This window comes from Mandrillus leucophaeus, unplaced genomic scaffold (genome assembly GCF_000951045.1).
Source record: "Mandrillus leucophaeus isolate KB7577 unplaced genomic scaffold, Mleu.le_1.0 Scaffold249, whole genome shotgun sequence".
In the NCBI taxonomy this organism is placed as follows: Eukaryota; Metazoa; Chordata; class Mammalia; order Primates; family Cercopithecidae; genus Mandrillus; species Mandrillus leucophaeus.
In genome coordinates this window covers 82,032-106,306 of record NW_012102576.1, presented here as the reverse complement: position 1 = coordinate 106,306, position 24,275 = coordinate 82,032, and the positions used below count along the sequence as shown (strand labels likewise).

General features: G+C 43.6%; 1 protein-coding gene across 1 annotated transcript in view; it reads right to left on the bottom strand.

Annotated features, from left to right (window-relative positions):
* Nucleotides 1–1,344: 1,344 nt before the first annotated feature.
* The window catches only part of A2ML1 (alpha-2-macroglobulin-like 1), an 82,379-nt gene continuing 59,448 nt past the window's right edge, over nucleotides 1,345–24,275 (bottom strand). The window contains exons 19-34 of the mRNA XM_011983397.1: nucleotides 22,882–23,003; nucleotides 22,301–22,352; nucleotides 21,538–21,621; nucleotides 19,637–19,813; nucleotides 19,387–19,468; nucleotides 18,870–19,026; nucleotides 15,634–15,708; nucleotides 15,292–15,454; nucleotides 12,716–12,930; nucleotides 10,003–10,218; nucleotides 9,705–9,832; nucleotides 9,453–9,543; nucleotides 8,875–8,943; nucleotides 3,610–3,712; nucleotides 3,111–3,152; nucleotides 1,345–2,073 (exon numbers count right to left, since the gene is read on the bottom strand). Coding sequence (XP_011838787.1) covers nucleotides 3,112–3,152; nucleotides 3,610–3,712; nucleotides 8,875–8,943; nucleotides 9,453–9,543; nucleotides 9,705–9,832; nucleotides 10,003–10,218; nucleotides 12,716–12,930; nucleotides 15,292–15,454; nucleotides 15,634–15,708; nucleotides 18,870–19,026; nucleotides 19,387–19,468; nucleotides 19,637–19,813; nucleotides 21,538–21,621; nucleotides 22,301–22,352; nucleotides 22,882–23,003 — 1,775 coding nt within the window. The 3' untranslated portion in view covers nucleotides 1,345–2,073; nucleotide 3,111. The remainder of the gene's footprint in view (nucleotides 2,074–3,110; nucleotides 3,153–3,609; nucleotides 3,713–8,874; nucleotides 8,944–9,452; nucleotides 9,544–9,704; nucleotides 9,833–10,002; nucleotides 10,219–12,715; nucleotides 12,931–15,291; nucleotides 15,455–15,633; nucleotides 15,709–18,869; nucleotides 19,027–19,386; nucleotides 19,469–19,636; nucleotides 19,814–21,537; nucleotides 21,622–22,300; nucleotides 22,353–22,881; nucleotides 23,004–24,275) is intronic.

Genomic DNA, 24,275 nt, shown 5'->3' with positions numbered 1-24,275 from the left:
AGATGGGGTTTTGCCATGTTGGCCAGGTTGGTCTCAAACTCCTGACCTCAGGTGATCCACCCACCTCGGCCTCCCAAAGTGCTGGGTTTACAGGTATGAGGCACCGCACTGGGCCGATTGCATTCTTTTTTATGACTACATAGTATTCCATGGAATATATGGACCACATTTTCTTTATCTAATCTACCATTGATGAACATCTAGGCTGATTCCATGTCTTTGCTATTGTGGATAGTGCTGCGAAAAATGTACAGGTGCCTTTGTCCTTTTGGTAGAAAGATTTATTTCCCTTTGTGTATATACTCAGTAGTGAGACTGCTGGGTTGAATGGTAATTCTATTTTTAATTCTTTGAGAAAACACCAAACTGCTTTCCACAGTGGCTGAACTAATTTACATTCCCACCAACAGTGTGTTAAGAGTTCCCTTTTCTCTGCTACCTCACCAACATCCATTATTTTCTGACTTTAATAATAGCCATTCTAACTAGTGTAGATGGTATCTCATTGTGGTTTTGATTTGCATTTCTCTGATGATTAGTGATGTTGAGCATTTTTTCATATGTTTATTGGCCACTTGTACTCTTCTTTTGAGAAGTGTCCGCTCATGCCCTTTGCCCACGTTTTGATGGAATTATTTGTTTTTTTCTTGCTGATTTAAGTTCCTTATAGATTCTGGTATTAGTTCTTTGTTGGAGGCACAGTTTGTTAATATTTTCTCCTATTCTTTAGGCTGTTTACTCTGTTGATAGCTTCTTTTGCTGTGCAGAAGCTCTTTAGTTTAAGTAGGTCCCATCTGTCATTTTTTTGTTTTTGTAGAATGTGCTTATTTTCCCTGACTTTTCAGTCAGAATTTACAATCAAGGGGAGCGTAATTGATCCAGTGGAGACCCAGGATAAAAGGGTGTAATTGCCTAGAGAATCTTTTCTGTTAAACATCATTCATCTTACTTCCCTTATCCCTTTGCCTCCAAACCTGTTTCCAAAACAAAAGCATTGCTCCGAGGAAGTGCTTGCACAGTGATAGATAGCCCACGTGGGGAAAGGCTGGGAGAATCATGCAGAAGAGAAACCGAGAGAGATGGAGAGCGCATTCTGGCCAGCCACTTTTCTTGTCATCAATCACTGTTTGCCCCGCAGTAGTGGGCTGGGTGAGCGCAGCCTTATAATTAAAATTCTCTATTCTAACCTGTCCTCACATCTTTAAAATGATTCTTTGAGAAGTCTGGGTTAAAAGGTTTAAGGAAGAAGCCAAATTGTGAGTTTTGGGGGAAAGGACGATCATCATCTTTAAAAGAACTTTTGGTTTCCAAAGAAATATGTATAGAACTAAATGCACAGATTTTCTTTTCCATTTTTATTTTTTTAGCAATTCCCAAAGCCCTAAATCACATTTTCCCTTAGATTTAAACTCTAGAAAAACATTATTCTTCTTCTTCTTATTATTATTATTATTTGAGACAGGGTCTTGCTTCATTGTCCGGGCTGGAGTGCAGTGGCACAATCTCAGCTCACTGCAACTTCCACCTCCAGTGCTGAGGCGATTCTCCTGCCTCAGACTCCCAAGGGGCTGGGATTACAGGCCCGTGCCACCACACCTGGCTAATTTTTGTATTGTTAGTAGAGACGGGTTTCACCATGTTGGCCAGGCTGATCTTGAACTCCCAACCTCAAGTGATCTGCCCACCTCACACTCCCAAAGTGCTGGGATTACAGGCATGAGCCACTGTGCCCAGCCTAGGAAGACATTCTTGTCTTCTCTAGTTCACCCTCCACCACCGTCTCCTCTCTGGAGAGCCCCCTAAATGGCTACACAAAACAGCTAAACCACCTTTCTTCCTCCTGTGACCTTGCCCATACAGCGCCTCCTCTGAGTGCTTGTTCCTATCCCATCTCCTTGCAAAGGTACTAGAAAGTATTACAGCTGAGGTTCAGACATATTCATCTGTTACCCATTTACTAGTCAGAGAAATTAAATTATTTGATTGAATGAGTTCTGCTTCAAGCGACAGAAGAATGTTCCACCCTCCAGTAATGACATAGAGGACTAATTGAGTCTCTTTCCAGCTTCTGTCCTGAAAAGCAAACAATCAAACAAACAAAAAATAAAAGACATCGTGATACTCAGAAGCTCAGTACATATATAGAGGATACTTGACCTCTATATACAAAATAACTCACAAATGCACAATTGGATTATTAATAGTGTTATCTCACAGGAGTAGAATCAGGTAACCTTTACTTTCATCTTAGTATTTTCATATAACAAAGATGTATTATGTAAAAATATTAGGAAAAGTCCATCTATTTTCAATCTGACAGAAAAAGTATTGTTTTAATGCCAAGATTAGCTTTTTCTGACATAAACTATTTTCAAGAGTTTAGGACAGGCTGGGCACAGTGGCTCACACCTGTAATCCCAGCACTTTGGGAGGCTGAAGTAGGCAGATCACCTGAGGCCAGGAGTTTGAGACCAGCCTGGCCAACATGGCAAAACCCCATCTCTATTAAAAATACAAAAAAATTAGCTGGGCGTGATGGCACATGCCTGTAATCCCAGCTACTCAGGAGGTTGAGGCACAAGAATCACTTGAACTTGGGAGGCAGAGGCTGCAGTGAGCTGAGATCACACCACTGCACTCCAGCCTGAGCAGCAGAGCCAGACCCTCTTTCAAAAAAAAAAAAAGGTTTAAGACAAAAAAGGAAAGCTCACTTTCTATCAAAAATAAGCCTCCAAAAGACAATAACAGGGCTGAGTGTGGTGGCTCATGCCTGTAATCCCAGTACTTTGGGAGGCCGAGGCAGGCAGATCACCTGAAGTCAGGAGTTCAAGACCAGCCTGGTCAACATGGTGAAACCCTGTCTCTACTAAAAATACAAAAATTAGCCAGGCGTGATGGTGGGCACCTATAATCCCGCAACTTGGGAGGCTGAGGCAGGAGAATCGCTTGAACCTGGGAGGTGAGCCACTCAACCTCCGCCACTGCACTCCAGCGTGGGCAACACAGTGAGACTCTATCTCAAAAAAAGACAATAACAGTAACTTGAAAGAGGCTCCTCTTCACTTCTGCCACCTAACCCATAACTCCACCCATTTCTCCACTGGACTTACCTCATTCACAGGGATCAGAATACTGAATTGTTGCCTGTTCATCTGTAAAATGAAATAAGACATATAATTACTTTGAGGGTCTCCTATATTCAGAGGGAAAATGCTTCATAAAAGCTACTGCTTTAGCCCTTTCCAGAGAATCTCTACAGGTTATGATATTCAGAATTACAAGAAAGTTTCAATCACTAATATTTGTACGTTGTGACAAATTATTAATCATAGCAAAAATAATGGAAATAGCCCTTTGAGAACGATAGTTCACATTGTTCTCTTCTTGGTCTAAGGACCACATCATATCAAATGTCTCTAGTGTACGCAACTTAAAAATGGCACACAACTGAATTAAAATATTTTAGGAGATTAGATAATTTAATTACGTGCTACTTGGCTTGGGAAGGAGTATTTGTAAAATTAAGAGAGAAGCCATGAAGAATGAGGCAGAAGTAGGTTGGGAGATGCAGGTAAGATCTCAGCTCTCATTTCAGCCCAGCCCTCTCACCTGGCAGGTAGTAGTCATAGACCTTGATGGTTGCTGGTTTCAAGTTGGTGACCAGCACACTTTGGCTGATGGTGAAGGTGTAAATCTGAGTGTTCTTACTGAGCTGTGGGGAAGACAGATGAAACAATACCTTAGAACTAAAATGAAAATTACACTCTATGCAACGTGGAGTTAAAAGACCCTTGCTGTCTTTTTTTTTTTTTTTTTTCTTTGAGACGGAGTCTCACTCTGTCGCCCAGGCTGGAGTGCAGTGGCCAGATCTCAGCTCACTGCAAGCTCCGCCTCCCGGGTTTATGCCATTCTCCTGCCTCAGCCTCCCGAGTAGCTGGGACTACAGGCGCCTGCCACCTCGCCCGGCTAGTTTTTTGTATTTTTTAGTAGAGACGGGGTTTCACCGTGTTAGCCAGGATGGTCTCGATCTCCTGACCTCGTGATCCGCCCATCTCGGCCTCCCAAAGTGCTGGGATTACAGGCTTGAGCCACCGCACCCGGCCGACCCTTGCTGTCTTCATGTAGATTTTCTGAAACCCCACCAGGAACGGTGGCTCACGCCTCTAATCCCCGCACTTTGGGAGGCCGAGGTGGGTGAATCACCAGAGGTCAGGAGTTCCAGACCAGCCTGGCCAACATGGTAAAACCCCATCTCTACTAAAAATACAAAAATTAGCCGAGCATGGTGGCTGGCACCTGTAATCCCAGCTACTCAGGAGGCTAAGGCAGGAGAATCGCTTGAACCTGGGAGGCGGATGTTGCAGTGAGCTGAGATGGCACCACTGCACTACAGCCTGGGTGATAAAGCGACACTGCATCTCAAAACAAACAAACAAACAAACAAAAATTCTGAAACTCTCTACCTACCTCTGCTGCCCTATGACAGTCTGCCCTAAGACATTGCCTCCTGCTGACTTCCTGGCTCTTTCTTCTTAGGATCTTACAGCTCTCTGGCCCTCTTGTGAACTGGTTCCCTTTGTTCATGGTCTACGCTGACCCATGGTTTCTCCACTAAATTAGTCAAAGTGGCCAAAGAAAGCAGAGGCTTGCATTTTACTCCAACAGTTCTACGCCCCTTACTGGTTTGCTTTCTTCAATCTGGTCCCTGAGCAAATGATACCTCCTCAAAGGGGCTTTCCTTGAACACCTTATTTAAAAACAGTCACATCCCTGGCCTGCCTCACCAGCACTCTTTATCCCCTTATGCTGCATAACACTTATTACTACCAAAAAAAAAAAAGTGCGTGTATACACATATACATGTAATTTTAAAGAACTTGAATATTGTTGTCTCTCCACTAGAATATCAGCACTCTTAGGCCAGGTATCATATCTATTTTCTCCATCACTTAGAAAAGTGACTGGCATATGTTGGTTGCTCAGTAAATATTTGTTGAATAAATTAGCAAATGGAGAATCTAAGGCAATTGTATAAGTTACTTTACTATAACAAGAAAATAAATCCCAGCTACTTGGGAGGCTGAGGTGGGAGGATCATTTAAACCCAGGGGTGGAGATTATAGTGAGCCAAGATTGGGCCACTGAAGTCCAGCCTGGGCAACAGAGTGAGACTCTGTCTCAAAAAAAAAAAAAATTTCAAATTTAGGTATAGAGCTATTAACGCCTAATTGGAAGGGATTTCCAAAGTTCTTCAGGTATAGTGCCTCTCAAAGCGTGGTCAAGAGACCTCCCCTATTCCAGGGATCCCTGAGATTGCATCAGAGTATCTGAGAGGTCAGAATTATTTTTAGAATGATATTAAGACTTTTTTTTTCCACTCTCATTCTCTTACAAATATACAGGAGATTGTTTCCTTCTGGGGAAAGAGATTTAAAAAACTAAAAAATAAACAAGTACACAGTAGAGTTATCAGAGGCTACTTTATGTGTAATATTGCAATGGTTTGAACGTAGGAATAAATATAAAATTTCATTCTCTTTGATTAAGCCAGATATTAAAGCAAAAATGCAAAACAATGTCACTATTCTTATTTTTTTGTTTTGGAAAATAGTTATTTTCTTTTTCTTTTTCTTTTCTTTTTTTGAGATGGAGTCTCACTCTGTTGCCCAGGCTAGAGTATAGTGGCATGATCTCGGCTCGCCACAACCTCTGCCTCCTGGGTACAAGCGATTCTTCTGCCTCAGCCTCTCAAGTAGCTGGGACTACCGGCGTGCGCCACCACGCCCAGCTAATTTTTGTATTTTTAGTAGAGACGGGGTTTCACCATATTGACCAGGCTGGTCTCAAACTCCTGATCTTGTGATCTGCCCTCCTCAGCCTCCCAAAGTGCTGGAATTACAGGCATGAGCCATCATGCCTGGACAGAAAATAGTTATTTTCATAAAAATGTTATTTATATTAAGATGTAGTGAGTCTATTACTGTTTTTAAATTAATTAATAAATATTTTAAGATTATCTCAGTTTTAATTTCTAACATGATAAAGACCAATAGTTAAAACCCACTTCACTGAAAGCTGTTTGAGGCCCTCAGTAGATTAAGAGTGTAAAGGATCCTGAAACAAAGAACTTTTAGAACCACTGTTCTTTTCTATCATTTGGTCACCATAATGAATTAAAGTCAATGACTAACATGAACCAAAAGAAAGCTGGGGTAGGGCCGGGCGCGGTGGCTCATGCCTGTAATCCCAGCACTTTGGGAGGCCAAGGTGGGTGGATCACGAGGTCAGGGGTTCGAGACCAGCCTGACCAACATGGTGAAACCCCATCTCTACTAAAAATACAAAAATTAGCTGGGCGTGGTGGCAGGTGCCTGTAATCCCATCTACTCAGGAGGCTGAGGCAGGAGAATTGCTTGAATCCGGGAGGCGGAGGTTGCAGTGAGCCGAGATTGCACCACTGCACTCCAGCCTGGGCGACAAAGCGAGACTCCATCTCAAAAAAAAAAAAAAAAAAAAAGAAAGCTGGCTAGTAGCAGTTTTAATATCTGACTAAATGGCAACTAAGGCAAGGAAAAAAATGTGTGTGTGTGTATGTGTGGTGTAGGAATCTAAGGCAAAAGTATTTGATATAAATATATACACATATATAGTAATGGGGAAAGGATAGTATGTACTAATATAAGGAAAATTTAAGAAGATATGTTCATAATATATATATCTAATTACATAGTCTCAAATATATCAGGAAACGACAGCCAAAAATGTATGGATAAACGGATAAATCAAATATCACAATTAGAGGCCGGGGGCAGTGGCTCACACCTATCACTCCAGCACTTTGGGAGGCCTAGATGGCCAGATCACTTGAGGTCAGGAGTTCAAGACCAGCCTGGCCAACATGGTGAAACCCTGTCTCTATCCAAAAAATACTAAACAAACAAAGAAACAAACTCCATCATAATTGGATATTTTAACATATGCTTTTCAGAAACTGTTAAATCAAGCAGAAAAATAAGCAGAGTTATCAAACACATGAACAACAGAAATAATGATCTCAGACTTCTAGATCAGAATCCAGGCCCAAGAGAAAAGAAATAGATGTTCTTTTGGAGTGCACACTGAACACTTGCAAAAACAGATCACGGATTAGGTCATGGAAGAAACTTCAGCACATTCCAGGCAATCAGGATCATGAAGACTCTGTTCTCAGACCATAATGCAACAAAATTAGACATCGGGAACAAAAGGATGGCTTTAAAACTTTCATGTGTTTCCCAACAAATTAAGAAATATAAGTGAATGACAATGAAAACGCTACTTGTCTGAGATTGTGGGACAGGGATGGCATGTACCTCGAGGGACATTTATAGTACAAGTTCATTAAAGAATAAGGAAGACTATATATGTGAATAAGGTCATCCTCTGGTGAAATTGATCAAGACCACAAGGGAGAAGATACACAGAAAAGAGGAAATAACCACAGATACCATCATTAGCACTGGCTTTTAGACCATTAGACCTGATGCTTCAGATTAGAAGCCAACTGGCAGATTTGGCAGGACACACTGAGGAGCAAGCAGTTCATCACCGTCTCGGACATGGTGTCATAGAAATCAGACTCCCAGGTTCTGCTCCCACCCTAGACACAGACAGATGGGATGACTCGGACAAGCCACTCTCTCTCCAAGTCTCAGTCGGTTGCTGTAAGACTTGAATAAGTTATGTGTGAAAGCATCAGAGACTTGGCAAAGTTTTAAACCGCAACATCATGATTACAAGGTAGTGCCTGATAAGCTAACCCGAGCTATGTCAAAAGAAGCTATACACGGCTCACACAACGTGAACAAAACCCTGGTTCCCGGGAAGATAGGAAACACAGTTAGATGATCGGGTTGGTGGCTGGGCAGGGGTTCGGAAATGGATGTTACTAACAACAGCATCTTTCGATTTGGGATATTCCTGTCTATTGGTTATATACAATAAGGATAACTTTGTTCCTTGTGTGGAGTGGAATATCATGAAAAGGAGCATTGTTAACAATTTTTAGAACGTTGTTAGTCCTTGAGAACTTCTTGCTTTATTAAAATGAAAGGTTATATACGATGTCTGATTAATATTAAGTAATATTAACATTATGTTAAAATGATACAAATGGCTATAGAGTAATGAGGGCTTACTCTGTACCAGGTACAGTCCTAGATATTTTTACATGTCTTAAATAATTTAGTTTTTTCTAGAACTCTAAGAGATAACTATTTTGACCCCTACCCACACACATTTTACAGCTAACTTTCAACAATTTGTCCAGTTACACAGCCAGTGCTAGAACCAAGATTGCAGCCCAGGCAGTCTGGCTTCAGAGCTTCTGCTATTAACTACTATAGCATACTCGAGAGTTGCAATGTCACTTGTGGCTATTGAGCGCTTGAAATGAGGCCAGACAGAATTGAGACGCGCTGACAGTGCTGTAAAGGTGTGGTACAGAAAAAAAAAAAAAAAAGAATGTAGATATCTCATTAATATTTCTGTATATTAATTGTATAGTAAAATGGAAATATTTGGGGTATATAGGCTTGCATAAAATATACCATTAAATTTAATTTCATCTGTTCCTCTACTTTTTAAATGTGGCTACCAGAACTCTTTAAACAATGTAAATGGCTCACATTATAGGTCTGTTGGACAGGGCTTCTCTAGAGGCACAACGGGGTGTTTTATGATATACCAGCATGGAGGCAGAACTCATGGCGTGGTGTGGACTCGCTCCCAGGCCCCTCATCCCCATGTGTGTGACCCCCATATATACAGATTAGAAGAGAAGTCATGAAGATCCATAAGCAGTCCAGCTCTTTGATCTAGTTCCTGAATACCTACCTCATCCAAGTAAATGTTAAGTGTGTCAGTTCCAAATTCAACCTTCTTCACCAGGGGTTGCTGGAGAAGCTGCATAAGAGAGGGAGAAAAACAGAGACTAAGAGCCAGAGCCTTCGCTATCCCCTAGGGTAGTCTTCCAAAGCTCTGCCATGATCAAGGAAACAATCTATACTGTGGAAAAGGTAGGAAAAGGGAACTGAGACTATTACAAGTTGCGTGTCTGCTACAACCTTGCAGCCCATTTAAATCCAATCATGAGTTTGTATGTATGTGTATATATACATATATACATATATACACACACACATACATATATGCACATATATACATGTACATATACCTACATATGTATATATACACACACCGTGTATATGGATGCCATATATATATGAAAACTACTTTTCTTACAAATGTACATACATATACATACATATATATGTATGTATATACATGCCATGTGTATATGTGTGTGTGTATATATACACACACATGCCATGATGCCCATTTTACCAGTTTTTTTGATTATACTGTCAGGTCCCCTCACAGCTAGATAAATGAAGAAAACAGAAGTAACTTACTAACTGACTGGTGCCCTCCATGGGACTGAACCCAGATAGCAGCTTCACTTCCACAATCACCATATTGGAAGAGCTACGGCTCCCCACATAACTGAGAGCAGGAAGAAGAAAACACATGTGAGCCTATTACTTCAGTGCACTCTGCATCCCCAACACACATACACACACACACGCGCACACACACACACGTGTCCCACCTCAGCTCCTCAGACCAGGTGCTCTGCCCGCCACCAGCACCCCAATTTTCCTCACCTGGTGTGAATAGCGAGAGTCAAGGATCGAGGTGAAGTCAGTTGCTCACATCTAGCTTTTCCCATTTCCACGCTAAGACTAAAGGTCTTCATATTTTTAGGAGGGAGAATATTGTATCTCAACACCGTCTGGTAGGAAGAAATAGCCAAATCAGGGTTGGAAAGAGCTTTAAAGATTGTACAGTTCAAACTACTTTTCTTACAAGTGAGAAACAGAGAGCGAGAGAGAAGGCCTAAGGGGAAGATGCCCTCAGACTCTCCTTCCCAATGTACATTCATTCTCATAGATCTCTACTTACCTGTACATAGACACAGCCCTGGCCTGAGGCCTCCAGCGTGTACATTCCAGGGACATTGGGCAGAGGCTTCTGCTGAAATACCAATCTGTTGGCTGACTGTATGTTGAATGTATGCTGGAAATTCTCAGTGGATTTTACAACCAGGTTGATCTCCTCAGATGGCGTGTAGGCGGTAGTGGCATATTTGGCAAGAGCTTGGAGAGCAACTACAGTATCCTGTGGGAAACAACCAAACGTATGCTTACCATTTTGTGAGTCATTGGAATTAACCTTGAACAACTCTATAACCCACACACGTGGTTGTTGTTAGTTGGCTTGGATGATGCCTCCTCTAAGTATTTAGAGAACTATACCCACCTCCTCTGGAGAAGCTGACATAGAAATCACAGTAGCTTACTTTTACAGAAAATCACCATCAACAAGGTACTACTGAACATCCGCAGGTTACTTGGTTAACCTAATCGATTCATATTCAGAAATCAAACAGCTTCAGAATGAGTTATTGCTAGAAGCAAGTGGATAACTGTTCAGTATATATTTTACAGTTTCCTTATTTGGGGAGGAAACAGTAGTAACATGACAGCCCTAGAAATTGCAGCCTATGACGTAATTTAACTTTGTGATGATCTTCTACATCACAGTTGGAAGGAGCATCAGGGACCTAGGAAAGTCCTTCCTTGCAGGCTGGCTTCTTAGCCGTGATACCATGTGATAATCTTTTATTTCTCTGGGAATAAGACAGATAACTGTCACTAAGTGAGCCTGGTACAGTAACGTTTGAACTGTTTCATTCTGAAAACATAATTCATATAAATTACAAGGGGAAAGAAAAATGAATAAAGTGTTCAACAAAATTGTCACATCTCGCTCTATGTTATGAAAATTTCAGGCCGGGTGCGCTGGCTCAAGCCTGTAATCTCAGCACTTTGGGAGGCCGAGACGGGCGGATCACGAGGTCAGGAGATCGAGACCATCCTGGCTAACACGGTGAAACCCCATCTCTACTAAAAAATACAAAAAACTAGCCAGGTGAGGTGGCGGGCGCCTGTAGTCCCAGCTACTCCGGAGGCTGAGGCAGGAGAATGGCGTAAACCCGGGAGGCGGAGCTTGCAGTGAGCTGAGATCCGGCCACTGCACTCCAGCCTGGGGGACAAGCGAGACCCCGTCTCAAAAAAAAAAAAAAAGAAAATTTCTACATGCTTGATACTGTGTAAAATATCTATTACAAAAAAAAAAACCCCTATTTCTTCATCTCACAAATGAAAAAGACATTCTTATTTCGACATTATCACTGTCCTACAAAACAGGAAGACAGATCACCCACCCTGGTGAAGCCGTGAAGAAGTTCTATCTGTGCAGCTTGGCCATCTACAAACAATTTTTGTTTACCCTTTGTGGACTGGAGCCAGGGAGATTTTTTACTGCTTGAACATATGGGGACAATTCAAAGAAAGGGACCTCACTGTCAGCTGAAAAACCAGTGTGAGTAATATATATGACCTCTTGTGATAGCCAAGGATTTCATTGAAAAAATGATTCTGACATATACCTGTCACTGCGAGTTGTAAACATTTCATCTACTGCTTTCCAAAAATATTAGTATATATTATAATTTTTTAGGACTGAACAAGAAGAAAGGAGTCTTTTCTAATCTTTGGCCAAGCATTTCCCTGAAACAGGGAGGCATAGTACCATATAATTTTTTAAAGTTTCAATTAGGTCATTACCACAGTTAAACTTGGTGCCTTTAACATTTTTACCAAACATGCAATCTATTAAAAGATGTTCATTCTTTCAGGTCTGATTTACATGTTATATCTTCAGTGAAACTGGCCAATTTCAACAAATCAGATTATAATCTTCATGAGGACAAGAAATATATTTTCTTAGTTACTTCTGTAGCCTCATCAAAGCGATTTGGACATGGTAGATATTTAATAATATTTTCAGAATAAATTAATGACTACTCTCTTCATTATAATCTAAAATAATTTTTTTATGATTTGAGTTTATCATACAATTCTACCCCTCTTTTTTTTTCCCTACTGCCACACCATTCATTCAATTTCCCAATTTCCCCTTACCCCTAACCTGGATAAAACAATCTCCTGATCTCTTCAAGTCCAACCTTTCTCTCCTCTAAATTATCTCACACACCAAGTGGCTAATTAATCTTTCTGAAACAAAGTTAAAATTGTTGTTGTTTTTGTTGTTGAGACGGAGTTTTAACTCTTGTTGCCCAGGCTGGAGTGCAATGGCACCATCTCGGCTCACTGCAACCTCCGCCTCCCAGGTTCAAGCGATTCTCCTGCCTCAGCCTCCCAGGTAGCTGGGATTACAGGCACCCACCACCATGCCTGGCTAATTTTGTATTTTTAGTAGAGATGGGGTTTCTCCATGTTGGTCAGACTGCTCTCGAACTCCCGACCTCAGGTGATCCACCTGCCTCGGCCTCCCAAAGTGCTGGGATAACAGGCTTGAGCCACCATGCCCGGCCCCAGTGTTTCACACTCAACAAAAAAAGAAAATTAAATGCATCTGGTACTATTTATGTGCTCATATAACCCATTTTATGAATACTTCTATATATTTTTCACAGGCTTTTCCTCTCTAAGACCCTGGACCGAGAAGGCAAGGACAATACCTTTTCCTCTATCTCCATACAAGATCTAATTCTACCTATTAAGTGGTAGTGGGAGAACAGGCTGTTTACCTGAGTAGAAGAGAAGCCCCCATATGCATTCCGTTGCTTGGCCAACCAAGCCACTATGCTAGTGGCCTTGGCTATCTCCTTTTGAGTCAGGCTGGGCTTGGTAAGCTGGGCCAACAATGCGTATGCTGTAAGTTCCACATCTAGAGCCACAGGCTCAGACCAAGGGCTGGCATTCGATGATGGAGCAGGTTTGTGGCTCCAGTGAATGGATTCTCCTATGGAAAAAGAAACATAACTAGGATGTCCTTAGAAGGAACTGGCTTTCCCACATTCACTTTGTAAATGCAGTATCTTAGAGCAGAGAAAGTACCAACTGAGAATTAAACAGAGTAGAAAAAAATGTCTTAGATGTAGCTGATTCATTGACCTTGATGTAAATGCAAGGATGCATGTATGCACGTGTGTGTAAAGCTAGAAGCATCAATAAATGTTCCTGCCTCCAGCAATTACATGAAAACCACTCTTGTTACTTTATCAGTTTTGATGTTAATGGAAATAGGTAAATAGAAGCTTCTTACAAGAATCTCTGTGTTTGGGGGCAATTTTTGTTTGCTTACAGTTTTATGAATTTTTCAGGATTTATTTTATTTAATCAAAGATTTAGGCTGGGCGTGGTGACTCACGCCTATAATCCCAGCACTTTGGGAGGCCAAGGTGGGCGGATCACCTGAGGTCGGGAGTTCGAGACCAGCCTGACCAATATGGAGAAACCCCATCTCTACTAAAAATACAAAATTCACTGGGTGTGGTGGCGAACGCCTCTAATCCCAGCTACTCGGGAGGCTGAGGCAGAAAAATCGCTTGAACCCAGAAGGTGGAGGTTGCGGTGAGCAAAGATCGCCCCATTGCACTCCAGCCTGGGCAACAGGAGTGAAACTCCATCTAAAAAAACAAACAACAAACAAACCAGATTCAACATTTTAGGTAGAACAAAAATGGCAGAGCATATGTAAGAATTCTGAGAAACCATGAAGAAATGCTAATGAGGCCAACTATATGAAATATGCTTAGAAGGCAGTCCAGTGATGGCGGGCACTTGTAGTCCCAGCTACTCGGGAGGCTGAGGCAGGAGAATGGCGTGAACCCGGGAGGTGGAACTTGCAGTGAGCTGAGATCACGCCACTGCACTCTAGCCTGGGTGACAGAGCCAGACTCCGTCTCAAAAAAAAAAAAAAAAAAGGACATGAGACCAAAAGAAACCTCTGTGACAGCCAAGATGACAGTTAACGGATAACTTGAAGAAAAAATAAAATAACAAATGGAAATGAGAAGGGTATAAGTTAGAAGACTAATTAAACAGAATTTTAGAGATAATAAGCAACCACAGAAAGGCAATCTAATTGGAAGAATGTAACAGGAAACATGTGAGCTTGCAATATAAGATAATGGAAAAGAGATAATCACAATAAATCAATATACGGTGGAACAGGTCCCCTTGTCTCAGACACACATTTCATGACTAGAGCTTCTTACACACAAGAGGAAAAGCTACCCCACCCCCTATGAGAGGACAGTTCAGCCATGACACTCATATAAATGAAGGCTGAGACTGCATTTCTGCCTGGAAGAATAATTTTAAATACACAGTCAGATAAATGAAATGCATTACAAGATCTGCCATAACTTCAAATAGTATTCTAAATACATTTAAAGTGGTCCAGGCCAGGTGCAATGGCTCACGCTTATAATTCAGCACTTTGGGAGGCCAAGAAGGGTAGATCACTTGAGGTCAGGATTCTGAGACCAGCCTGGCCAACATTGTGAAACTCCATTTCTACTAAAAATACAAAAATACAAAAATTAGCCAGTGTGGTGGCAGGCACCTGTAGTCCCAGCTACTTGAGAAGCTGAGGCAGGAGAATCACTTGAATCCAGGAGGCAGAGGTTGCAGTGAGCCAAGATTGCACCACTGCACTCCAGCCTGGGCAACAGAGCAAGGCACCGTCTCAAAAAAATAAAAAGTAAAATAAAAATTTAAAAAATATTTAAAGTGGTCCTACGTCAAAGAACTTTCAAAGATCTCCAAAAGGGTAATTCCACAATGACAATATACTTTCTGACTAGCTTCTTCAGTGTAGTTTCTCTTCATATTAGAAGTATAAAAATGTGGCCACTGGTGGTGGCTCATGCCTGTAATCCCATGGGCAGGTCACCTGAGGTCAAGAATTCGAGTCCAGCCTGGTCAACATGGTGAAACCCCTTCTCTACTAAAAATACAAAAATCAGCTGGGCATGATGGCACACGCCTGTAATCCCAGCTACTCGGGAGGCTGAGGCAGGAGAATTGGTTGAACTGGGAGGCAGAGGTTGCAGTGAGCCGAGATCACGCTATTGCAATCCAGCCTGGGCAACAAGAGAGAAACTCGGTCTCAGAAAAAGAAAAAAAAGTATAAAAATGCCCTGTGAGCACTTGCATGTGTTTCTCACAAACTTCCCAACAATAATCTTATGACTTAACAACTGTTACTAAAATGAATCCTAGAGTTCATGTGTAGGAGAGAGGATACTAAGGAGATTATAGATAACTCACAGCTTACGTTCACAATTTCAAACAACTCTTAACAGGACCAACATACCTGAGATGATAGCCTGTTGATCTAACTGTCTAAGGAGAATGTCTCTGATGTCCATTTCCCCAGCCAGGGAGAAAATGTAAGCCAACAGGGCCTGTGTGTAGAGGCTGGTGGTGGAGGTGGCCGAATTCTTGAGACACTGTAGACCCTGGCTCACCATTGGGTCCTAAAAAGTGAAGAAGAAGACCATAATTTATAAGGCATTCCTTAAAAAATGGGAAGTAATCAGGAAATCATCGTATCCTTCTTGACCTTAAAAGGGTGACTAGGGACAAAGATGGGTCAGTGTCTCTAGGAATAGGCCTGAGAAGGAGGGTATCAAGAGGAGGAGCCAGGAGAACTTACATCTACATCCTTTCCCATCTCCAGCAATGCAGCTGTAACATATGCAGTCAAGGAGACCTCATCATCAACACCACCCTAGAGACAAGCAGGGAGACAGTGAGTCAGGGCAGCAGACAGCAGCTGCAAGAATTATGTGCAGATTGCAAAACGACATCCCCTCTGAACAGATGAATTATTTTTAAAAAGAAAAAAAAAAATAAAAAAAGCTCTTCTTTCCACAGACTTTCTGCAGCTCAAGCCTCCAGGACACACCAAGAGGGAACAGGCTGGACTTCAGTAACTGCAGAGCCTTAAACAGCCTGCAGGAGGCAGCACGTGGACTTCAGCTGAGTGGGTGTTGAAGAAACCCGAGAGGAGTTAAGAAGCATAAGAGGTTTAAAGAAGGGAGGAATAAGGAGAGAATCTGCCGCATCACTGCATCTGAGCCTCCTCACATGCAGCTCCCGTCAAGCAGGACAATGCCCAGCCCTTCTCCAGGGGAGATTAGGTGAGACCTTCCCTGCTTATTGCCTTTCCCAGAAATATCAAAGCAAATTTTAAAAAATATCAAATCAAATTATTATCCTCATTCTATAGATAAGAAAACAAACACTTAACAAGATTAAATAGCTTGTGGCCAGGCATGGTGGCTCATGCCTATTATCCCAGCTTGAGGCCAAGGTGGTGGGGAGGATCCCTTGAGCTCAGGAGTTTGAGGCCAACCTGGGCAATACAGTGAAACCCCATCTCTACAAAATGTACAAAAATTAGCCAGATGTGGTGGCATGCGGATCCGTGGTCCCAGCTATTCAGGAAACTAAAGTAGGAGGATCATCTGAGCCTGGGGAGGTCAAGGCTGCAGTGAGCCATGATCATGCCACTGCACTTCAGCCTGGGTGACAGAGTGAGACCCTGTCTCAAATAAATAAATAAATAAATAAATAAATAAATAAATAAATAAGATTCAGCCGGGTGCGGTGGCTCACACCTGTAATCCCAGCACTTTGGGAGGCTGAGGCGGGCAGATTACCTGAGTTCAGGAGTTCAAGACCAGCCTGGCCAACATGGTGAAACCACGTCTCTACTAAAAATACAAAAATTAGCCAGGCGTGGTAACACATGCCTGTAATCCCAGCTGCTCAGGAGGATGAGGCAGGAGAATTGCTCGAGCCTGGGAGACGGAGGCTGCAGTGAGCCGAGATTGCTCCACTGTACTCCAGCCTGGCCAACAGAGCAAGACTGTCTCAAAAATAAATAAACAAACAAATAAATAAATAAATAAAAAGATTAAATAGCTTGCTCACGGTTACATGGCTCATCTGCAGCAGGACTAGAATTTGAACCCAGGACATTTAATTCTGGAGTTCATGTGCCAAACCACGAATCTTGGCTACACAGAGGATGGATTTCTCAATGGACTGGCCTCCTCTTGTAAGAAAATAGGAAGAGGCTGGGTGCGTGTGGGTCATGCCTGTAATCCCAGCACTTTGGGAGGTCAAGGCGGGTGGATCACTTGAGGTCAGGAGTTCAAGACCAGCCTGGCCAACATGGTGAAACCCCATCTCTACTGAAAATACAAAAATTAGCCGGGCGTGGTATCACGTGCCTATAGTCCTAGCTGCTCAGGAGCCTGAGGATCACTTGAACCCAGGAGGTGGAGGTTGCAGTGAGCTGGGATTTTGCAATTACACTCCAGCCTGTGCAACAGAGCGAGACTCTGTCTCAAAAAAAGAAAGGAAAGAAGGAAGAATACCTCTGGGATCTTGTTCTAGTCAAGTCCTTTATTTTAGTAGAGACAGTGTTTCACCATGTTGGTCAGGCTGGTCTCGAACTCCTGACCTCATGATCCACCCGCCTCAGCCTCCCAGAGTGCTGGGATTACAGGCGTGAGCCACCGCGCCCAGCCCGCAGGTATATTTCATACAGTGTATAAGAGAAGATGAAGATGAGAACTTAGGGGAGACTAGTAAGATCCTGCAGAGGAAGTCTAATGAATCCTATAAAGAGATTTTTTTTTTAACATTCAAGATTTTTAATCCTTGCCCTGGAATAGCAACGTAAGTGACTTCTCTAGAAAAGTTTATACAAGTCTTTCTTGCACTCAGTGTGTTCTGAATTGAACGAGTTTTCCTGCAGGATCTACGCCTCACCCTGTTTGGGACAGGTACAGGCAATAGTGAACAGAAGAGAGCAGTGCCTCTGGAGTGCAACTGCCGTGGTTCAAATCTCAGTCCTGACACTTATTAGCATGCACCTTGGGCAATTCACTTAGTCTCCATCCTTTAGTTTCTTCATCTGTAAAATGGGATTAATAATGACATTCCAATACCTAGCTCACTAATTTGTTGTAAACATTAAATAATGTCAAATAAACCACGTGCCTAGAACAGTGCTCAGCAGAGTAAACCTCTTACAAAAGACGTTGGGCTGCCTACTAGTCCTCACCACAGGAAATGGCTTTCCCATATGCATTTGGTGACATAGTAAGAGGCCCAGAGATCTTTTAGTGCAGTAGTCTCAAATTTCAGTGTGTATCAGAATCATCCGGACGGCTTGTTAAAACACAAATTTCTGGCCCACCCTCCCAGAGTTCATCATTCAGTAGCTGTGCGCTGGGAGTCAGAATCTGCATGTCCAACAAGTTCCCAGGTGATGCTGATGCTCCTGATCTGGGAACTATGCTTTGAGAACCATGCTCCAGTCCACGTTCTCTTTCTCTCTCTCTCTCTCTCTCTCTCTCCCCCTCCCTTTATTTTTTATTTATTTATTTTTTGAGGCAGGGTCTCATTCTATCACCCAGGCTGGGTGCAGTGGTACAATCACAGCTCACTGCAGGCTTGACCCCCTGGGTTCAAGTGATCCTCCCACCTCAACCACCCAAGTAACTGGGACTACAGGCATGCACTAACATGCCTGACTAATTTTTCATAGTTGTTTTTTGTAAAGATGGGGTTTCACCACGTTGCCCAGGGTGGTCTCAAACTCCCGGGCCCTAACGATCTGCCCACCTTGGCCTCCCAAAGTGCTGGGATTACAGGCATGAGCCACCGCACCCAGCCTTCATCTGTATTCTCATTCTACAGACATGAAAACTGAGGCCCAGACCAGCTAAGCATTTTGACCATGGGCACTCAGAGCCACAGTGGAAACCAGAAGAAAACTGATTCCCAGGCCAGTGCTCTTTTGCTTCTGCTCGGTCAGAGGTGTGAGGTCCTTTGAGACAGTGGCCGGCTGCAGGCCCCTGGACAGATCCGCACCTTCATAGCTGTGTGAAGGAGAGTTCCCACATTGGCATAGCAGCCGCTGAGGAGCTGGTTTCCTGCCATCCACTTGAGAGCATCCTGGATGTTCTTGGGATCAATGAAGATGAATTTCCGAGCTTGGCCAAAGCATTTCGTGACAAAGGCTGTCAGCCTACATGGGTAAAGAGGAAAATGTGGCATGAAGGTGAATTTCCAGGTGAGGGTGCTATCATTTTTTCATGTATTTGGGTGCATACTTCCAGAAGGGGAGCTGAGGGAACATATGCCACAGCAGGCCTAGAAAACAGAGGCATGAACGGGCCCCAGTGAGGACAAGAACAGGGGAGGCACAAGCTCAGGGAGAAGATCGAGGGACTTGACCATCCATGAGGGTGAAATAAGCAGTATTAAAGAGGTAGAAGACTGAGTGCAAGAAGGAATGGGGTTAAGGGGAGAGGTATTGGAATAGTTCCAGAGGGCTCAGGAATTATGCGCTGGAGTACACAACTCATTGGGAATTGGGCGATATTACCATGTGTTTCCATTTCCATCTCGCTCCCCAAAGGCACTGTATGAGCCATTGCTGTGTTTGTACGTCAGCTCCTTCTGGTACCCTGGGGAGCCAAATGTGGTTTTAGATCACAGTGACAACTTCAAAAAACACCCCCGTGCTTTTCAAGGATATGGGACACTTCAGGGGCTGGAATTCCCTGTATCTTATCAATCTGTCATAGGGCCTAGTGCAGGAGAGTGTCCAAGAAAGAAAGATTGAACCAACTTACCTATCTCCAGGAAACCCACTGCCCGAGACCTGATTTCCTCCGTCAGCAGCCCTGCCTTCTCCAGGTACTGCAAGACATAGATGATAGGAGCAAACAACACCATGTTCTGCTCGCCACAGCCACTGGGCATCTGCACCAGACCATCTAGGTTCTGCAGGGCTGTGCCCATAATGTCTCCTGGGATCCAAAAGGAGAGAGAGAAGGTGGGGGTACAGAGAAGAAGGAACCCTCTAAGAGTTATCATCATTCACTTAACAAACATGTATTAGCTATCATTTAGTAAGTACCTACTCTGTGCCCTGGGAAGACAACAGTAAATCAAACTGTCTCTACCCTCAGAGAACTCACAGAGGAGCAAACCATTACAACACATTATAATTTTTATTCATTATAGACAATTTTCATACAGGACTACAATATCATACTGGATATGTAGGAGGTGCTAGAGGACACAGAGAGGTGCATAGGCTGTCTGAGAGAGTTCAGGGCTTTTAAGAAGACATGTCACTGAACTGATGAGTGAGGTGACAAAACTTGTATCACTTAGGCTCAATCTCTAAGTTCCTCTACCACTGCACATACGTTCCTCACCCTCCAAATCACCAAGTTTCTCTAAAACACAGTCCTGACAGTCTTCTCCAAGTTGTCACTGACCCCTTCCTATGCTTCCCAAGCCAGTGAGCCTGACATACGTGACTCATTAACATCTGCACTGTAGCCAACGAGCTCCATTCAAATCTGTAAATGTGTCCTGAATGTCAACTATGTTGCAGGAACTGTACTAGGAACAGAAAAGAAAAAGATGTGGCCCTTGCTCTTCAGGAGACCCCAGTACAGTGTGGAAGACAGACATAGACACTGAACTCTAATAGAACAAGACAAGCGCTATGTCAGACTGATGAATAAAATAGACAAAACAGAGACGTTGTGACTGCAAAGGATCTCAACAGAGGGCGAGGGAGTAAAGAAAGAGTCTAACATTCACAGGGCTGCTACTACATGCTAGATTTTGTGCTGGGAACTTTAATATTGCACTTAATCTTTACAGCAGTCTGAGAGGTAGGTTATTGTTACTGTTTTACAGAAGAGGAAAGAAGGTCCAGAACTGTTCACTAACTTGTTCAGGGTCACACGGCTACTAAATGACAGGTTAGATATGATTTTTAAGTTCATGCTTTTCAATCCACTTCCTCCCTTGCCCAAAACAGTAAGTGTGCTGCCTATTGTAAACATGGTTGTATCTTCCCTAAACTATACCCAAATTCCTCATTTTTAAAAACGGCTGCTGCAAATATTTTGTCTTCCCTTCACCCGATTTATAGACTGTCTAAACCTAAATACATATCAAGCTTCAGTGACCTTAACTTCTTCCTACCTTGACTCCTTTCTTTTTTTTTTTTTTTTGAGATGGAGTCTTGCCCTGTCACCCAGGCTGGAGTGCAGTGGTGTGATCTCGGCTCACTGCAAGCTCTGCCTCCCGGGTTCACGCCATTCTCCTGCCTCAGCCTCCCAAGTAGCTGGGACTACAGGCGCCCGCCACCAGGCCTGGCTAATTTTTTTTTTGTAATTTTAGTAGAGACAGGGTTTCATCGTGTTAGCAAGGATGGTCTCGATCTCCCAACCTCGTGATCTGCCCGCCTCGGCCTCCCAAAGTGCTGGGATTACAGGCGTGAGCCACTACGCCTGGCTTCCTTTCCATTTTTAACTAGAATACAAGTCGAATCCCATCTGTATTGTTGCCTACACTGTATTTCCCTCCTATATAAAATACGCTCTTTTTCCTTCAATCACTTGTCATTAGTCACATTCTCCAGATAGGTCCGCATGTCCCGCCCCACCCCACACCTTTGCAGCCTCCATTCTCCTTTTCGTTTCTGAGCCAAGAATCTCTAACTGCTTACCCAGAACTGTAACATAAGCCTTGGTCGAGTCAGGAACAACGTCCACTGGGAGCTCCAGGGAGACAGATTCAGATGCCACCTCTCCTGTGAGAGGCAGAAAAAAAGGTGACACAGTAGAAGATGGGAAATGGCAGGGGTTCTGAAGCCAAAATTGTAGAACTTGCTATAATCCAGGGATTTGTGTGCTCGGTGCTTTCTCTGGGATGCAGAAAGCACTGGGTACTATTCATAGTGATCTTGCTGAAAATAAATTCCACAGAGAGTCATCATCGTGCTGCACCCTTTCTCTTCTTCCTCCTGCCTCCCAGTTAATCAGCCCCATGAGGAATGGCACCCCAGACTCTCCTGTTCCTTATGGTCCTGTGCATTCCTCCTTTTGTCTATGAAAATCTCCTGCTGCCAGATGCGCTGGCTCACGCCTGCAATCCCAGCACTTTGGGAGGCCAAGGTGGGTGGCTCACAAGGTCAGGAGTTCGAGACCAGCCTGGCCAACATGGTGAAACCCTGTCTCTACTAAAAATACAAAAATTAGCCAGGCATGGTGGCATGCACCTATAGTCCCAGCTACTCAGGAGACTGAGGCAAGAGAATTACTTGAACCTGGGAGGCAGAGGTTACAATGAGCTGAGATCGCGCTACCGCAATCCAGCCTGGAGGATGGAGCGAGACTCCATTTCAAAAAAGAAAAAAAAAAGAAAAGAAAAGAAAATCTCCTGCCCTCTAAGGGAATTCTCACCACCAATCCTGCTCTGAGTCCACCTACCTTTTGGGCACAGCAATGAGCTGTGTGTCTTCTCCACAAGGACTCCTTCAGGCTGGCATGAAGAGAGACACAGATAAAAACAACAAAGATGAACGTCAGGAGAGATGGTACTAAAGGAAAGGGAAGGGAGGCCCCCCGCTGTGTCCCCAGGGCTTCCCTCAGAACTGCAGAGAAGGGCTTCTCATTGAAGCTCAGAAGAACTCCGTGTCAACCAAGGATGGGCCCTTTCTGTAAAGTTCTTTCTAGGCAAGCGCTAGAGCCAAAGACACAATTAGGCAACTTCTAAGGGGCAAGATTGACAATGGGCTTCATGACGGGACAAAAAAGGCAGCTATTGATGAAGACAGACATTTTAATCAGGGAAACTAACATTCATTGAGTGCCTATGATGTGCCAGGTTTTAGGTGCTTTCATAGGCCATGGGTGTGGATTAGGCAAATGTTCAAGGGGCCAGGGAAGGAGAAAGTTGAAGCTGCCCAATTGGACTGGAGTACGGTTGCTGTGAGAGACAAACTCGCAGCAAGAGGAGATGTTGAGCATCCCTCAGTTGGTTGCTGTCTCGACCTCTGAAGCAAACTCACTTTGACGAGAACTGGCTTGATGAGCGTGTCACTCCAGCCCTTTTGGGGAACAAACCCCTTCTGGCCCCCACATGGTTCATTGCTGTCCAGAATCTTTGTACTAATAGTAAAGTTAATGTGACCTGAGAGAAAGAAGGAGAAGGGAAGCCATTAGCCCTATTGCCAGAGGTACCAGCTGGGTCCGTTCCCATTTGGATCAGCATTTCTGAAACTTTAATGGGGATCTTGCTACAGTGCAAACTCTGCTGCCACAGACCTGGGGTGGAGCCTACATCCTGCATTTCTAACAAGCTCCCAGGTGACACCAGAGAGGCTAGTCCGGTGTGGTAAGTAACCTCTAAGGACCCTCAGAGATCCTTGCGTCCTGATATTTGCATCCCATTGAGTGTGGGCTGGATTGAGCGACTCACTTCTGTTAAATAGAACAGGGCGAAAGTAATGACTCTTCTGAGATTAGGTTACAAAAAGACTGCAGCTTCCATCTTGGGTGCACCCCTTTTCTCAAACTGCTTGCTCTGGGGAAGATGGCTGTTGTGTGAGGACGCAGCCCAGCGGAGAGATTCATGTGATGAGATACTGAGTGAGGCCCCTAGCCAACAGCTGAGGTCAAGAACTGTGTCCTTCAGTCTAGCAGGCTGTGAGGATCAGAGACTTTGGGGTGAGCTTGAAAAATCAATCCTCTCCTAGTCAAGTCTTCAGATGAAACCACAGCCCTCACTGACAGCTTGAGTGCAACCTCATGAGATACCTTGAGCCAGAAGTACCCAGCTAAGCTGCACCCAGATTAATGACCCGTAGAATCTGTTTGATAATAAATGTTTGTCCTTTTAAGACACTTAAGTTTTACAATAATTTGTCAAGCAGCATGAGCTAACTCATACATACGAAGATCAAACTTTGAGTTGCAAGGATTTCACCTATGAGTGACTGACATCCCATAGAGTTGGGGGTGAGGATTAAATGAGTTAAAGGTGAGGTGACTCATTCTTGTAATCCCAGTACTTTGGGAGGGTGAGGCAGGAGAATCGCTTCAACCCAGGAGTTGGAGAGCAGCCTGGGACACATAGCAAGACCCCTTCTCTGCCAATTGAATTAGCCAGGCATGGTGGTGAAATGATCCTATAGTCCCAGCTACTCTGGGAGGCCTAGGTGAGAGGATCACTTGAGCTGGGGAGGTTGAGGCTGCAGTGAGCCATGACCACACCACTGTATTCCAGCTTAGGTGACAGAGTAAAATCCTGTCTCTGTAAAGAAAATAAAAGGCCAGGTGCAGTAGCTCACACCTGTAATCCCAGAACTTTGGGAGGCCGAGGCAAGCAGGTCACCTGAGGTCAGGAGTTTGAGACCAGCCTGGCCAACATGGCAAAACCCCATCTCTACTAAAAATACAAAAA